This window comes from Lutra lutra, chromosome 2, assembly GCF_902655055.1.
Source record: "Lutra lutra chromosome 2, mLutLut1.2, whole genome shotgun sequence".
NCBI classification, from domain to species: domain Eukaryota; kingdom Metazoa; phylum Chordata; class Mammalia; order Carnivora; family Mustelidae; genus Lutra; species Lutra lutra.
In genome coordinates this window covers 204,840,788-204,859,286 of record NC_062279.1, presented here as the reverse complement: position 1 = coordinate 204,859,286, position 18,499 = coordinate 204,840,788, and the positions used below count along the sequence as shown (strand labels likewise).

General features: G+C 44.7%; 1 protein-coding gene across 1 annotated transcript; it reads right to left on the bottom strand.

Moving 5' to 3' along the window:
* Positions 1-606: 606 nt before the first annotated feature.
* On the bottom strand, positions 607-9,851 carry CCNG2 (cyclin G2). Its single transcript, XM_047719613.1, has 8 exons — positions 9,716-9,851; positions 8,639-8,776; positions 7,847-7,984; positions 6,161-6,411; positions 5,894-5,972; positions 5,698-5,796; positions 3,183-3,388; positions 607-2,046 (listed from the first exon to the last, which is right to left on the bottom strand). The coding sequence occupies exons 2-8, from the start codon at positions 8,774-8,776 to the stop codon at positions 1,926-1,928; spliced, it is 1,032 nt and encodes a 343-aa protein (XP_047575569.1). The 5' UTR covers positions 9,716-9,851; the 3' UTR covers positions 607-1,925.
* Between the last annotated feature and the right edge of the window lie 8,648 nt (positions 9,852-18,499).

Genomic DNA, 18,499 nt, shown 5'->3' with positions numbered 1-18,499 from the left:
CACTGAGAGAGGAGGTATTAGTATTACACGAAAACCTCATTCAGTAGATGACTTTCCAACCAACTAGAGAAAACAAAGGTCTACAAAATCAAACCAGAGGTGGAACATATACCCCCTTGTCCAAATAAACCCCACCATGACTTGCGAAGCAAGCCTAAGTCTTGGGAAGAGAGGTTCAAAGAGCCAGAGGCTAGCAGGGTCAGTCGTAGCACTCTGGCGTTTACTTGCCAAGCAACCTTCTGATTAGAGCATGGCCCGTCTGCAGAAAGAAATCGTACTGATCTTCCAACCTGAGAATCCTGCTGTACTTGATACCTGCTGCATTTCACTATAAATTAATAGGCCTTCAGGTCAACACATCACTCTTTTGTTTCGCATGAGTCCACCCCAGGGAGAGGTCAATTCTCAAGTGACAGATCTGCTTTCAGGATCTCCAAGGCTGAGGGCCAAACTGTGATGAAGAAACACTACCTAGAGGTCTTCTGGTAACCAGAGAGAGAGCTTATCTTGGAGGCACTCCAGCCTCACTCCAAGCCTTCCCATGCAAACACAGCAAGCACTTTTTCTTTTGAACCAAGATATTAAGATACAACTGCAAACAAAGAGTAGAATTCATTAACATTTTTATTTTAAGTTGTAATCTATCATTACTTCAAAAAGACCCACTTCAGAAAACATCCAATGAATGAAGACTTACCATTAAAAAAGTCATCAATGTATGATTTATAATACAGAATACACAATAAATTATATTTACATGCAAGGAGACTAGACTACCACACACACACAGGGTAAAAAAATACAGTATTTTTATGTACATTTTTTAAGATTTACATTTTCATATACAATTTATAAAGTTAAAAAAATTCTCTGTACAAAATCTCATGTGTACAGAGTTTGTAAATCCCTATTCTTATGGCTGTACCACCACAAAGATATGCTTAAAACTAGAATACTACAAACACTTTTTTTTTTTTTTTTAAACCTTCATGTTCAGTCTTGGCACCCATACACTCATACCATTATTTTTGAAATGTGAATTACAAAGGAATAACATAATCATGCAGACTTTTTGAATGTAAGAAAAAGAAGTAAAATGTTACTAGATCAACATTTATCAATTCCACAGTTACCTAGTTCTCTTCAACTTCCTGCACTGCTTTCATACAGGTGCATGCATAACTAACAGATTATGGATTGTTTTAATAACATTAAAATAATACTATAGTCTGACAATACTTAGGCATTAAAAATGCAACTATCTAACAACCGTAGCCTGTCAAGTATTTCTGCTTCAGCAGAAACTTCAATTAACACATTACATACTAAAATTCACAGGAATGTCAGTATTATAATTCCTAAGTTTATAGAGTCTGCATAAGCGAGTAAGTGATCATTTAAAGAGTAACAAAACAACAAAATGTGTATGACACTGGAGAGTATATTCTCTGTTCGGAGACCAGAGAGTAGGGGAGATCTATGATAAACCATTCAGGGGTCATCCACAGTCCCTGCGAAGGAAGTACTCGTACACTCCCAATCTGTTTAAATAAGGACAGATGAAGGCTTTATAAAACGTTTTAAGATAAGCTACACTATTCATCTTTAAAAATCTTCTTGAAAAGTAACAAATTGAAGGTATCAGCACCTTCCCTCCTCCCCTAAACAGCTAAAGATCGATGAGAAAAATAAAGTGCCAATGTGTAAAACATTGTTAATCGTTTAAGAGGCACTAACCCATTTGATGGCTTAGGATTAAATATGAAAATAGGCCAGATCTGATCTGAATAATAAATAGAAGGTAGGTATCCCAGTCTAAGCGATTCCTGTCTAAAAGGGGGACGGACCAGAAAACTACCTACTCCCCCATTTATTGCTTTGAAATCTGCACACACACTAAATTCTCACACAGAACAACTGGGTTTCTAAGATGGAAAGCACAGTGTCTGTGCCACTTTGAAGTTGAAAAAGAAAGTGCACTCTTGATCACTGGAAGGAGAGCTGCTCAGACTGTCTTCACAGCTCATATCTTCACCGGAGTCCTCACTGAAGGGGGGAAAAAAGACAAAGATGATTCCATTTAGAAAATATTTAAAGACTTTAAAAGCCAAATAAAACTACTGAACAAGTACCTACAGTTTCAGGATTTTTATATTCAAAATTTAAGCCTTACGGAGACAAAATTTAACTTATAGGGATTCCCTAAAATCAACTGTAATCTATTATAATCTCCTTAGAAAACACATATTTTAAGAGGCTGAGACAAATTACTATCTGCCAAACTATTATTCTTGTATCAATTAATAAATATCAGCAACTATACAATTCTAAGCAGTTCAAATGCAGTAAGTGGAAACAAAGGACAACGCGTCTCCCACCACAGTTTTGAGGTCCTTCTTGCATTAGTAACTATATCCCTGCTACGCTCAAACCAAGAAACCAACAGCTATAAAAATGAAAGCTTCTTGTTCTTTATCACTAGAGCATAAAATAAACAAATAAAATTATTCATTTTATGAACAAAAATTAACTGAATGAGACAGTGGCACTTGACCAAATGGTCAAAGTATCCCGGGAAGTCCGTGGTGGCCGTGGTGGTTCCCTTCATCTCTGGCCGTCTGACCCACACCCTCTTCTCACAGCACCACGTGAGGAACCCCTGCTAGCCCTGAGAAGTCCCGAGTGCCACTTCAGGTTTCGTTTGTTTTTAGACTGAACTCTATTTCAACGAGCAAGGGAGAGGGGAGACAACCAGTTTTCAAAAAGGAAAGGAATGAAGTCAGTCAGACAGAGGAAGACAAAGCACCGTACGCTCTCGCTTATGTGTGGAATCGAAAAATGAGAAACACAGAAACCACACCTCATAGCCCGGTGGTTGCCAGAGGCAGGGGATGAGAACAGGTGAAGGGGCAAAAGGGGCAAACTTCCAGTTACAATTCCTGGGGACGTAGTAACAGAGCATCCTGGTTTTTTTTTTTTTAATAAAGAAAAAGGGGGGGGCGGGAGGGTATACTTCTAAATCGCCACCTACTTTACCTCTAGCTCTTTTCTCACCTGAAGAAATGATGCTATTGGAGTGGGGGCTTTCTCTAAAACCCTGTAATACTCCTAGGTTCCATTTTGAGTATAAAATCAGCATTATTTACTACAGGGAAGTCTAATTAGTCAAGGAACCTGCTTACCTTTCACTTTCATCAAAACACCCGCCCTCAGGTATCGTTGGCAGTTCAGGGACACTATAGTAGCTGTTGTGGAGGTTCTGGGCTGTGCGCCTCGAAACGACCCAAACCAGTTTCTTTAGGTCTGGTTTGCAACACTCAGGGGAAGAATATTCGGCGAGGCATTTAGAAACTAACTCCCTCCAATAAATGAACTCGGCGTCATTAACCTGGAAAAAAATATTTTAAGGAAGAGGTTTGCTACCTTAGAATCACCCTGTAACACCTACAATAAACCGACGCGTGGCGCCCACCAGCAGGTGTTCCTATCCGACGTGGAATGTAACCTGGACGCCAAGACTTTTTAAAGCTCCAAGCGATTCTAATCCACAAAATCTGGTAACCAATGGTTCAAGGGAAGAGCAATATAGGTATAAATAATTTACATAGACCCTAATAAAAATCTTTGCCTATTTTAAGGAAATACATTGACCCAAGAACATTAGGTTGTTTAATCAACCTATTAAGTATGTTCTTTAACAGTCTCAGTGAAAGGAATTTCACATAATTTAGGTTTCTATAACACAGCACTGTGTGATTGCTGAAAATATGCATTTACATTAGGACACCAGACATAAGCTAATGGAAAAGTTAGCAACATGACAGAAAAGGCATTTCCCCCAAAGAGCACAGTTCCTCCCCCACTGAGGACTGCCCCAACTTATTTCAATGAATACATTTTCAACTCAAGGTATTTCCAGATAGGGGCATCTGGGTGGCTCAGTTAGTTAAGCATCTATTTTCAGCTCAGGTGATGATCCCAGGGTCCTGAGGTCAAGGCCTGCGATGGGCTTCCTGCTCGGTGGGGAGCCTGCTTCTCCCTCTGCCTCTGCCTGCAGCTCCCCTTGCTTGTCCACTCTACGTCAAATAAGCAAAATCTTTCAAAAAAAGGTATTTCCAGACATTACTAAAGGTCTAAATTATGAATAAATTGAAAATTTAAATGAAAACCACAAGTTATTTGCTTAAAAGAAAGTGCTTCATGAATACTTTCATCATCAACAGAAAACGTTATATCATCTTGGTCTCCATCAGCACCTAATCCAGCCACATCTTGACCCCTACAGGCTGGCTGACTCGCTTCTCGTTCTACAGACACCTCCTGCTGCCGCATCTAACAGCCTCCTTCGATTCTTTCTATGCTGGTCGCTCACTGAAATTCCATACTCTTGAGCAGCAATACTTCTCGAAAACCTTCTTCCAACCTGACAGTGCGCTTGTCTCATAGACCCTCCTTCCCTCGCCTCCTAAGGGGGAAATCACCAATAGTGAAAACCCAGAGATTCAGCTGACCCCTAAGCAAAAACTCCCACAAGTTTCTTACGGTTTCTACTATTATTTCTTCATGAGAAATTTCAAATCTCAATCTCCAACTATAATTTATCCTGAGTTTTTATTCTAGGCTGCCAAGTATCTGCTAAATACCTACCTATCTGAAAGGCCTGCAAGTACCTAAAACCACGCTTTTTTTTTTTTTTAAAGATTTTATTTTTAGTTATTTGACAGAGATCACACAAGTAGGCAGAGAGGGGAGGGGAAGCAGGCACCCCACTGAGCAGAGAGCCCGACGCGGGGCTCGATCCCAGGACCCTGAGACCATGACCTGAGCCGAAGGCAGAGGCCTAACCCACTGAGCCACCCAGGCGCCCCAAAACCATGCTTCTTTGATCACAAATTCATTTCTCCCAAACTTCCCTCAATGGCATCAATATTCTTCCCATCATTAGGTTCAAATCTTGGTCATCTGTGACTCCCTGACTCATTTCCATGCTTGGCTTCCAAAACTATTTGAGCTGGATATCCTTATTCCTGCTGCTGACTATCCCCTAGACATTCTCACTCTAAGCCTACATTTAAATGTTTCCCAAATCCTATGAGTCCTCCAGCTTCCTGACCGTGAGCCTTTGCTACACAACCTATCATTGTTGAAGATTCTATCGGTCCAACTGGACTCACAGTCCCAGTGCTTGAGTCTGTCCTAACAAAAGCCAAAGCACTCCCTATTAGCGCTAACACCCCTGACTGCAAAACTTCTCAGGAGGGCCAAACTAAGAGGTTTAAAAGGAAAAATATGGCTAAGTTATTTTGGTAATGCCACTAGTGGGATGACAATTCAGCCCTACAGATGTTAACGGCCTGCCATTAGTGTATTTACTAAGTCTACTAACTACTATGTATTTTAGAACAACGCGCATGGAGCAATGTGGACCACTACGTCACCCACTGGCGAGAATGCCAGAGGAGGACAACTTCTGAACACAGAAAGAAGCGACGCTAAGTACTCAGGTTCCCCCGCAGCTTCACACTGTCTGCGACAAAGCTACATTTTGACAACCTCAACACTTGAGAGACAAGAAGAAGTACAAAAGTTAAGAGCCCCATAAAGTATTACTTAATGTTTAAATCATCAGAAGGGAAAAGAAAACAAAACATCAGGAGAGAAATCTGCTTTCAGGAACAAGAACTAAAGATAACTTACCTTAGAATGTTTTTTAACAACGAGAAGAATTTCCAGTAATTCGATGGACTTCAACGTTTCTACTTCCAAATTGAGAAGGCACAAAGCTAACACAGATGGCTAAAAAAATAAAAAAGAAAAAAAAATTGTTGTTTTTTTGTTTTTTTTAATTCAGAATAGAAACAGCGAAACAAATGCAGTGAAGAAATCAACGTACTTTTGCTTTTGAGAAGGTGAGTCGGCAGTGGCAAGCTTTCAGATGAGCTTCCAGTTTATCCAGACTCAGGATTTCTTTCCTGTACAATGAAAAGACAAGACAAGATATTTATTTATTAAACCTCCAAAGATTTAAATGACTTCAAGAATTTGCTGTTGAAAGTCCAAGTTGAAAATTTAGAAGAGCAAAAATATAAATTTCACTGGCACCGTAACTGTTAGCTACGGCAACACCAAGTACAAAATTTTTATTTGTCATCCCACTGACCTTTCTGATGTATGACACAGGACAATAGTATGGTACAAGTGCAAAAAGTTTAAGGCAGTAGTTGCTTCCAATTCATAGTGCAATTTTTCTGAAATTATTTTTTCCATCCGTTTGATGTCAGAAGCAGTACATTTACACTGACTAATCCGGATTACATCGTGAGTGGACGGAACATTGCATTCTTCTTCAATTATCCTAGCAGCCAGCAAAAAACAACAGACTCCAATGCAAGACAAATGCTTAGGTTTCACCTGAAAAACAAAAAAGAAGGCTGCTTCTAACAACCATCACTCTGATTTAGCAAACCAGGCCCCAAGAGTATTATAATGATGTCCTTAACTCTTAAGAGAGAACACTATCTAGCTGCTTCAAGTACTTCCTCTTACTCACAATTATACTGAATCATCTTTACATTTTAAACCGAGTTAACTTCCCATTTTAAAAAGGCATTTTAAGCATTTAAATTAAGTAACTTAAATGCAAATTCAAAAGGTAGCTTCTTTTTTTTTTTTTGAAGATTTCTTATATGGGAGCCTTGGGTGCCTCAATTGCTTAAAGTCCTCTGCCTTCAGCTAAGGTCATGATCTGAGGGTCCTGGGATGGAGCCCTGCATAGGGCTCCCGGCTCAGCAAGGGCTCTGTTTCTCCCTCTGCTCCTCCCCCTGCTCGTGATCTCTCTCTCAAATAAGTAAATAAAATCTTTAAAAAAAATTTTTTAGAAAAGATTTCTTATTTATTTGAGAGAGATACATAGAGCCAGCACAAGCAGGGGGAGAGCAGAGGGAGCAGCAGACTCCCTGATGAGCAAGGAGCCCTATCCCAGGACCCTGAGGTCAGTACCTGAGCCAAAGGCAAACACTTAACCAACTGAGCCACCCAGCAACCCAGAAGGTAGGTTTCTAACACTGACTCATACTTTGTATTTCAAATATGAAATTCGTAATAGTAGTCTCACCCAAAATAAATTAAGCCTTTCAACACCAAGACAATATAACTTCTTTGGCTATAAACATAACACATGTGACTTATCTTTTTATCTTCTCTATTTAAGTATCAGCCCACATTTCAGTGCAAATCTGCCCAAGAGAAATATTGCATCAGTTGTGCAGAGCATATGTAAAGCTGCCGTGGACAGATGGCTGCCCTTTTCTTTTCAGTGTCCTGAAAACTGACCCAGCAGCTGACAGCAATCCTATTGGCCCAAGAATCACCACATTTTTCTAACAGTTGCTGGTTAATAAGACTATGGCTCCCTGCTTTGAAAAGACTTCTCGCAGGGAAGGCAGTAGGTCACCTTTAATATACCCTTATACTTCCATTTGTCATGTTCCAGTATTAGAAACAATGCATCTCCAAGAGAAACATGATGGGATATAAAAATACAAAAACCTCATTCTAAGGACTGCGTAGGTATGTTAAGTAATACCTAAAAACAGCGGTCTCCGTTTTGTCACATTATCAAAGAGAAGGTGCATCAACGGTAACAGCAAAACATAAAATACAACACAGTTAATTCTGTATTCCCTCACTCTGGCACTGAAGGTCCTAATTCCAATTAAAAATGTTTCTATGTAGTGACATAATTACATTCACTTGTCAAACGTTTATCGAACACTCGTATGCTAGGCACTGTGCTGAGCACTAGGCTTAGGAAGATAAAGATGCATATACAAAAGGGATTCGATACCTTCATAAGAGCCAAGAATCTATCTAAAATATTGACAGCCAGGACAAAAGTTTCAGTGCAAGATCCAAAAAAGTTGGTTAAACTCCTTAAATCTTCTACTTTGGCATTTCTCAATCTTGGACACAAAGTGTTATCATCCTGCAATTAAAACCAAGAACCAAAGTTATGACTTTCCTAGAACTAGATGGATAAATGCACACAATTAGAATCAAATAAAGTCATTTTTTTTTCTTAACCTTCAAGACTATGGGAGGAAAGAGTGGTATCATATAACTAATGATACACTTTTTCAAATACAACACACACATCTATATCGTGGCTTTTTAAGAATACACAGCACAATAGAGAGAGAGAGAGAGAGCGCGCGCGCGCGCATAAATGCCTCAGCAATCCAACATAAAGTGAACTGTTGTCACACTTCCAGAGAACTATAACAGAAATAATTCCCCTATAATAGAGATCGTATGTTTTATTAAATAAAAAGTCTAAGAGCCTACTGTGGAGTATCTCAGGGGCAGAGGGGAGACCCACAAACGAAGTACTCCATTCCCGGGGAGTCTCCCACCCAGAAGGGGCAGGCTGCGGGCAGAGGAAACACTTCTCTGGAGTTCATGGCACTCTCGTTCTTGCATAACCCTGTAAGGTGCAGCTTCGTATTCCAGAAGACAAATTTTGGTCTTAAGAAACTCTGCGGCCTTTAACCTTAAATCAACCGGGGGGCGCGGGCAGGGGGAGCCGTCCTTCTCCGAGCCCGGTCAGGTGCCTGAGAAAGGAACCCTTCCGTGCGCTTACCTCCGGGGTAGCCTCGATCAAGCTCAGCCCTTTCTCCCGAGGTTGGAATCTCTGCTCCTGCTCCAGATAGAGGCTTAGCAATCCGAAGAGCTGCACCCCTTCTCGACCCGCCGAGTACTCTGCCCCCAGGTCCTTCATCTGCAGCGAAGACACCGCGCGGTTAGGGGGGCACCAGAGGAGGGGGGGGTGGGGGCAGGAAGGAGCCAGCGCCGGTACCTCGGGCGGGAGGCGCCTGGCACACCCCGGGGAGCAGGGGGCGAGGGGATCCGTCACGTCCTCCCGAGCCCCAGCGCAGGCTTCCCCCGCCTCCGGGGAGGTGTGGCAGGGGGAGGGGCCGCGGCCCGGCCGCCGGCCAGCGCCGGGTCAGACCGGCCAGCCCCGGCCTCCCGGCCGCCTCGCAAACAGGAAGCCGCCCCGGGCCGCGGCGTCCGGGCGGCCGCCCCACCGGAGGCCGCGGGGGGGGGGGGGGGGGGGGGGGGGAAGGGCTTCTCCCCAGAGAAAGCCCCCGGGGTCGGCGCTTCGCACAATGCGGAGGCGGGGAGAGAAAGTCTCGCGACCGAACAAAGAAGCGGAGGGAGGAGACTGCCGAGCCCCGCCTCGCCCGGGGAGCCCCGCTCCGGGAGCCCCTCTCGCCAGCGTCCAGCCCCCGAGCCGTCCGCAGCCGCCGCGGCGGAGCCTACCCCGGATCCACCCGCCCCGGACCCACCCGAGGGGCGAGAGCGCGGTCCGAGAGCGGGAGGGCGGCGGGACCCGACAGTGCGGTCCGCCCGTGCCCGGACGACACCGTCCGTCCGCGGGCGCCCAGGCGCCTCCACCGCGCCGAGCCCCGGGGCTGTCAATCGAGGAAGCACCACCCCAGCGACCCCCGTGATAAAATGGGGGGGTGCGACCAAAGAACTGCCTTCGGCCTCGCCGACTGCGCCCCTCCCGCCAGCATCCCTCCGCGTCCAGAGCCCACCGCCCGCTGAGGCAGGGCTGGAGTCGCCCCCGGGCTGACGAGGGGGGACGCCGACACCACCCCCGGCCCAGTCCCCACCGCGAACAAAGGAACCCCGCGGTCCCCGCGAGCCCACTCACCGCGCCGGAGCCGCGCCTCCACCAGCCCGCGGCGTCGCGGTCCGGCGACCGCGGGCCGCAGCGGGGGCGTCCGAACCTGTCTCCGGAGGCCGGGGACCCGCCGCCTCAGCGCTGCCCCCGGACCCGCATCGGACCCTTCCCCCAGCCCCTGCCGCCGCCGCCGCCTCACAGCCCGCGCTTCATCCTGCTTCGCGGGCGCCCACCCTCCAGCTGGGGCGCAGCGCCGACCCCGCGAGCCCAGTCCCCGGTGGGCACCGCTGCCTCCACCGCGGAGGCCAGAGCTGATCCCGTGTTTTTGTTTTGAGTTTTCGACGCCCCCAAAGGGGCGGGGCACGTGACTCCCCGCGGAGGGATCCGCGGCTGCCGCAGAAGCCTTTGAAAAAGAGTCCCGCCCTGGGCCAGGGTCCGCGGCCGGGTTTGCGCCCTCTTCCCCCCACCCTGGGCCTGGTCGAGCCGCCTCTCCCTCTCGATCCTGGGCGGAGGGTGGAGAGCTAGAAGTCGGCTTTCTGCGACTGATCCAGGGACGGGGAAGGAAAGGGACCGGTAGGTTGGGGAGGCGGAAGGAGATAGTTTCTGGTCGCAGTGCACCTTTTAAAGGTCCCCATTTGTTTTGCTTTTGCTGTTTTGAAAAGTCCGCCCAAAGCAGCCCGCTCTCCGATTGGATACTGGTCGAGCGATTAGAACGCGGAGCAGCTGATGCAATCTCGAATCCGGATTGGCTGGCCGATTCGTCTTCGAGCCCTCTGATTGGCTTTCGTCTTATCCAGAGCTTCTATCTTCCTTGGGGCCTTAGCAACTCTGGGGCTCGGATTGCGCATGCCTGTTAGCTCCGCAGGCAGAGAGACCTGACCCTGGGGTCCAGGCCTTGCCAGCCGCCGCCGCCGCCGCCGCCGGTCGCTGCAGTGTCCCCCTCTTGCCTCCAGAGAGCTGTGGTAGCGGGACAGCCTTTATTCTGTGCTGCCGGTCCGCCTTGCTCTAACCTGTCGCGTTCTCCTAAGACCGTGGGGCGCCTGCAGGAATGTACACGAGTAAAACGCGCCCGTCTCCCGTGTGTGCTTCTCAGTGTCTCATAGGAAGAGGGAGGATGGAGACGACGGATGGAGCGAGATGAGCAAGAAGCTGAGTCGGTGACGGTGGGTGGTGGGTACAGGAGGCTCGTCGTCACTGTTCTCTTTAATGGATAGACCTTGACGTGTCTCCGTCATGAAATATGCACGAGGGGGCTTGGCCCGCGCGCGGCGACAGGGCGCGCGGACAGGGCTCATCACAGCCCCGGCCTCCGGAGGTGGCGGTCGCGCTGCTGTTCGAACGAGAACCCCCAAGGCTTCTGGGTCCTCGGCCACCCGTAAATGACCACTTACTGTGCCTCATAATTAACGTTATCGTGGAGAGGCCGCAGCTCTTCTGAGGAGCAGCCAAAAGCTGAACCAGTGGTGCCTTAGGCCAGAGAGACCTTCACACCGAGTGTCTGGGGGGGACCCCAGACTCCCGGCCACCCGGCCACCGGCTTCGCGCTCCTCGGTCCCGCCGCCGGCCAGGCACACGGATCCAGGCAGAGCGCGCTCCAGAGCTCTCGTCTAGTCATCAAGCCCGAGGATCAGATTTCTGCTGTCTGCTCTCCTGCACGTTTTCTGTGAATCGTCCTGTTCCTTGTAAAATACGAGAAGGCGCACAACACAGCTTTAGACGCGGTTTTATCTTCTTCCCAGAGCGCGGAACAGCTTCAGCAGTAGACCCCGTTACCGATGAGCCAGGACTCCAGGCCAGAATCTGCAGCAACGCGGGGGAGGGGCATTGGCAGAGCAAATCCTGCTTCGGGGAGACCGGGCATTGTTGGGGGTTTTGGAAAAGAACGAAAATTACGTTAACGGGTTACTTTTAAATGGTTTGCAGGTCGCCTAATTTTGTGCAATACTTGTGTGATTTTTTTTAAACATCGTTAAAGCTATTGTTTTTACTTGACAAACTTTTTTGCTGGAAATCTATGCTGAAAAACATAAATGAGGGTATGCAACTAACATGGAAAATAAAACTAAGATTAGAATTGCACACAGGGCAGCTCATTGCAGTGTATAAAGAGGCTCCAGAGAGAGACCGAAAGCAGCTGGACAGAAAACATGCACCATGAGAGTAAGGGGAGTATGTGGCCAAAACACAACAGAGCCTGGGGACTTTTTTCAAGTAGGAGGGCAAAGGTAGAAAAGGAACATAAGGGCGCCTGGGTGGCTCAGTGGTTTAAGCCGCTCCCTTCGGCTCAGGTCATGATCCCAGGTCCTGGGTTCTAGCCCCGCATCGGGCTCTCTGCTCAGCTGGGAGCCTGCTTCCTCCTCTCTCTGCCTGCCTCTCTGCTTACTTGTGATTTCTCTCTGTCAAATAAATAAATAAAATCTTTAAAAAAAAAAAGAAAAGAAAAGGAACATAAGATATAAAAGAAGGGATGTGAAAGAGGAAATGTAAAATCGTGCGGTAGATTTTTTAAATAGAGATGGCATAAGGCGAAAAGGAAGAGATCAAGTTGTCCTTGGCTGAGATCACTGACTCAAGCAAAAAAATGTTTGTATACATTATACAAAATGTATACTATGTGATATTTCATAATTGGTCGGAGGTTTTTTTGTATCTTTTATCAGGAAGCCTTTTCAATGATGAGCAGTTCTTTAAGAATAAGACAAGAAAGCTTGCTAGGTGGTGTTCAGTTTCCTGGTCTTGGCAGACTCTGTTCAGTACAGGAGAAAAGACGGATCCAATGGTCCCAAACAGAGCCCCTTGTCCACTTCAGTCCACTTACCTCTCTAAGATAAAGGAGATGGCAATCATTAAAAAATATTGGTCAAGTATAACTACTTGAACATCATCCTTTGTTTCAAAACACCTTTCAACAATGATGATATTCTGGGGCAGAAAATGATGCGAGTTTTCTTTTGTTCTGCTGATTTTTTTCGTTGGTTGTTATTACAGCCTTTATTTTTTCATTTTTCACTTTTTCTTTAAATGACAGACTTTCTCCAGGCTCTATTTTTCTGTCCTTATCACTTTGGTTTACTTTGCTACAGCTGTGGGTCTTAGTTATTTAAAGGATGTTCTCCCCTAGGCTCCTGTCAGCTGCCTTTCAGGCCTTCCTAAGCTTTCCTGGGGGTCACTTTCCCGCATCAAACACCCATACAAAATAGGGAATCGGGCATCTGGCAGTCCCCAGGAAAGACTTAGAGGGGATTTATTTCATTATACGATACTTGGTCTCCTACAGCACAGTGGGATTGGGTGACACCCTGTCCCCAGTAACCTCGTGAAGGACAGACAGGGAACTTGTTGTCCTCAGTGACATCTGAGACTGTGAACCTAGAAGGTGGGCACAGAGCAGGAAATAAACAATAGCACAGCCACAGAAACAGGGCCATCATTCAGTGAATTCTTGACTTCTGAGGAGTGTCCTTCAAACCACTCAACATTGGAGCATCTACCTTGGCAGGAAAATAGAGTGTGGGTAAGCAGCTCTGAACCTGCTTCCCTTCCCGCTGTATACTTGGACTTCCCTAAATTCCCTTACAACAGTTGAGGTAGCATTTTTCTCCTCACAAGGGAAAGTATTAAACAATAAATCCTAACTTTTCATCTAACATTTAATGAATATATACTCGATGCCTGGCATGGTTCTAGGCCTCAGGGATACAAAAATACATAAATAAAACAGAGTCCCAGACTATCCCCTGGTACATCGGAAGTGTAGGCAAAAGCTCTAAGCAAGAAATCAGAACACCTGACTTTGAGACCCAGCTTTCTCACTTAATAGAAACAGCACCTTAAATACCTTGAACGATGTGAGTTGTCCTGAACCTCAACTTTCCAATCCAAAAAACAAATAGGGGGAATAGTCACCAGGGGGGTAGTTGTTACTTCTTCATATGTAAATATTAAATAAAAACAGTTGTTGTTGTTTAGATTTTATTTACTTATTTGAGAGAAAAAGAGAGAGCTTGCGAGCAAGCATGAGTCGGCCAGGGAAGGGGGGAGCAGCGGGAGAAGCAGACTCCCTGCCAAGTGCAGAGCCAGACATGACGCTCGACGTGAGGTTCGACATGGGGCTCGATGTGGGGTTCGATCCCAGGATCCTGAGATCATGACCTGAGCCAAAGTCAGGCGCTTAACCTACCTAGCCACCCAGGCGTCCCTAAATAAAAACATTTGTAAAAGTCCATTTACTGTATACACCTTCCCTGTTAGGACTTGCACAATGTTGTGACTTCTTGAGGAAAAAGAAGGGACCATCCCTAACTTTACCAAAGGAATTCGGTAGAAAGCAGGCCCAAAAGGAAAGAACCTCAGGATCAGGACTGGTAAAGCTGACATAAGGCTGCATGCCCTTTCCCGTCCATTCACTCTTTCTGGCTCCATGTCTTGGCTATTTTCTCATTGAGCTGTTTTGAAGCCCTAAACTTCCTGTTTACTTTACCCTTGCCAGCAGAGACTGCCGAAGAGGATAGGAATGCTTGCTGGAAGGAGAGGAACAGGGCAAGCTTAGACTAACCTGCAGTGCCATCTTGAAGTGATTCAGCTTTTTCAAACAAATGCTCACATTTTTCATCTGAACTTGGAAGAACGAGACAATTTATATGCAGACAATTCATCCCTTTCTTCAAGCCATCAGAATAAACGAGTGAACATCTCATAGGTTCTCCTTTGCGACTTCCTCATGGACAAACTCCAAATCTGAAATTAGCAAATTCAACATTTATAATCTATTTACTATATAATATCTTGTTACTGTTGTTGTCAATGATGGAAGCATGTTGTATCTTTCCAAGGGAGTATTTATCAATGCAACGGTTAGTGACATTCATAACACAGTTAATTCTGAGATAGTGATGTGCTCAGTCTTGAAACTGTGGGACTTAACCCACACCGTGGAGACCTTCTGGATGAGCACAGCAGCTTTTCCAGCCAGTCAGGTTAGACCCTCCGAGCTCCACTAGCCCGCACGTGAGTTAGCCTTCTGCAAACTATCTCTGAAACCCTCGAACTCAATGTGCATTTGACCTCAGTGTCCCAACTCATTACTTTAGTATCCAGAACCCTTTCTGTTATGCTAAAAGTTAACTGAAATAAATGGAGTAGCTTTGATAGGGCATCAAGAGACTGCTAAAGGTTTATGCCACTGATAATACAGCAATGCTTAAAATCAGAGCCGATTATCTCAAAATGGTGGGTCTGTCGCAAAGCAAATATATTTCAAGTGACCCAGGCTGTGTTATGTTATTTACATGACACATTATTCTTTTTTGATTTGTTCTGAGAACCATAACCTAAGTCTGATCTTTCCTTTCTTTTCTTGCCATCACAGTGCTGTGGGAAGTTGATACTGTCAGCAAAGAATCATTTAGGAGACATCTGTTGAATATATTATCTTAATCCTAAAGGAAGTTTTCATTTTCTGTGAAAGTAATTATCTCTTATTTTGATCTCAAATGAAGAGGCAATTGACATTTAAGATGATATGAATAAGTAAAATAAGCTTAAATTTTGCTTTTGTTAATGCTTTAAAGTGTCTTCAAAATGAAGGTTTTTTTTTTTTTAATTTCTAAAAAGAAAGATAGCTTTATAGCCAAGATCCAAAGGTCTGCCTAATTGCATATATTAGTATGCTATTTAACCACGTCCTGATAGGAAATTCTGGCTACATCAAGACCGGAACCAAATTGTTAAGGAGGGGTTGAAGCTTTACAGTTGGGAGGAGTTCTCTCTAGCAAAAAGAGTAGAATTAACAAATATGAAATCAGATATGAAAGTGAATATCATGAAGCAAATCAAGAAAAAGTATAAATTTTTAAAAGTTTACATATATTAACTGTTCCCAGTTATCTATGACTTTGAGGTAAATCACCCTAAAACTTAGTGGCTGAAAACGACAATCATTTTATTATCATCACTCACGGTTCTAGAATCGGCTGAGCTCAGCGAGGCTATCCTTTCTCGGGGACTTTGACAAAGTTACACTGAGATGGTGCTTGGGCTGGAGCCATCCTGTGGCTCAACTCACACGCTGGAGAGGCCTGTGACTTCAGCTGAGGCTGGTGGCCAGAACACCTACGTATGTGGGCTCTCTGTGGTCTTTCTGTTTCCTCATGGCATGGTGACAAAGCTTGAAGAAAACCAGGTGAACACGGCACCTCCTTTCATGAACTATCCTTGGCAATCACATCATTTCTATACTCATTTCATATTGCTACTGTAGCAAATTGCCACAAATTTAGTGGCTCAAAATAACACAAATTTATTATCTTATTGTTCTGGGTGCCAAAAATTTGAAATGAGTCTCACTAGACTCAAATCAAGTTGTCGGCCGGGCTATATTCCTTCTGGAGGCTCTATGGATGTACGTTTTCTTGCCTTTTCCCGCTTCTAGAGAGAACTACATTCCGTGGCTCCTGGCCCCTTTCTTTATCTTCAAAGCCAGCATTGTAGAATCTTCTAAACTTTCTCAGCTCTGATTCTTTTGTCTTCCTTTTCCACTTACAAAGATCTTTGTGACCTTTCTCATTCACAATATGACCTGTAAAACTTGAGGACATCACTGAAAACTGGCCATACTCAGTAATTAGCTTGTCTGTTTCCTTATTGCAGAAGCATATTTATGTTTTATGTTATCTTAATCAGTGTCAATATTTTATACCAAATCAGCGAGAAATTTTTTCTTTAAAGATTTTATTTATTTATTTGACAGACAGATCACAAGTAGGCAGAGAGGCAGGCAGAGAGAGAAGTGGAAGCAGGCTCCCTGCTGAGCGGAGAACCCGATGTGGGGCTCGATCCCAGGATCCTGGGATCATGACCTGAGCCGAAGGCAGAGGCTTTAACCCAGTGAGCCACCCAGGCACCCCAGCAAGAAATTTTTATCAATAAACTGCTAAGGCATAGTTATAAAACTTTTTGCCAAAGTTTCTGGCTTCAAACTCTGATTACCTCTTCACAAGATTACAATTTCCCATTGAATTTTTTAAAAATTTAGTCTTTCCTCTAGGATGACTTATCATTTTTTTAAAAAAATTATTGGTATCTTAAAACATTTCTTTCAGTTTTACAACTCATTCTGGACATCATAATACATGAAAAGACTGGATAAAGTTTTTCTTAAATAAGACATCAATCCTAACATAATATTTGCATGTTTCCAAATTTCAGTTAAAACAGTGTCCCCAGTTCAGATCGGTGTCCCCAGATCAACTTCCCCTTAGCCACATCCCAAAATACTGGTGGACACTCCAGCACTTCCAAACACTAGAGAACATGGAACAGTGGAATTTGACATAGAGAGAGATAGCAGCCTTAACTGAGTACCGTTAAAATGTTTTTCTTTTGCAAAACTAGGAAAAGAAATGTATGCGGACGCTCTGCTAGAGCCCATCCTGAGACCTCAGAAAGAACCTGCGAGGGTGAGCTACGTTTCATTAGCTTCACCGTAAATCCACACTTGGTAATCAATAATTACAGGTCAAGCATTATACTAAGTGACTTATGTGTATCGACATAATTCTAATGCCTGTGACACACATACATGCTGAAGGGGAGGTCCAGAGGGTATAAGTAACTTGATCCACACCAGACTGTGGCAGATTCAGTGTTTGCTAGCAGACAATCTGATTCCATGACCCACGCTCTTAACCACTATTTTCCATGGTTACTCTGGTATCAGGAAGAAAGAGAATAAAACTCCAAATCAGACATAAGCTTGCACCACTTAGTGTATTTCTTATTAAATTCATGTAAAATGGTTGCATCAGTAGTTTAGGGTAAACCAAGACAATTTGGATTTGGATATTTTATTGGTAAAATTAATCAGTAACTTATTCACCTGCATACTTTCGTAATGTGTTTTTCTTTTGTTGTCGTTGTTCTCTTACATAGCAAGAGAAATCTGCTTTTTCTTTTTTTTTCTTTTTTTTTTTTAAAGATTTCATTTATTTATTTATTAGAGAGAGAGAAAGAGAGAGCACACAAGCAGGCAGCGTGGCAGGCAGAGGCGGAGAAGCAGGCTCTCTGCTGAGCAAGGAGCCCGATGCGGGACTCGACCCCAGAACCCTGGGATCACGACCCGAGCCGAAGGCAGCCGCTTAACCAACTGAGCCACCCAGGCGTCCCAAGAAATCTGCTTTTTCTCTACCAAACTAATCTGAAAAGAAATTGTTCAGATAGAGACCAGGCCTACCAGGATTAACCCTTCACCCTGGAGTTCGGATTAAGTGTTTCTAACAAAGCGGGCCAGTTGTTTTGACCACCACTCAAATCCCAGGAAAGCCAAGAAGGGAAGAAAAAAAGAGGCTCTTTTCTTTCTGCCTTTCCTTAGACATTGCAGGGGGATGTCTAAGGCTTGAAATATCATGTGAGTATGTCATATCAGTAGCCTGCAAATATTTCGATGCCAGAGGGAAATTGCTGCTATGTTCTTATTGGTCCTAATACGGGCTATTTTGTAGACATTTGGGCTGTTGTCCATTTTATGACGTATAAGTATTTTTTATCTTTATAAAAACAGGAGAATGGGGCTCCTGGGGGGCTCAATGGGTTGAGTCTCTGCCTTTGGCTCAGGTCATGATCTCAGGGTCCTGGGATCGAGCCCCGCATCAGGCTCTCTGCTCAGTGGGGAGCCTGCTTTCCCCCCTCTCTCTCTGCCTGCCCCTGCCTACTTGTGATCTCTCTCTGTGTGTGTCAAATAAATAAAATTTTAAAAAAATTTCACTTCATCCATTGCTAAATAAATAAATATAAAATAAAAACAGGAGATTGTGAGCA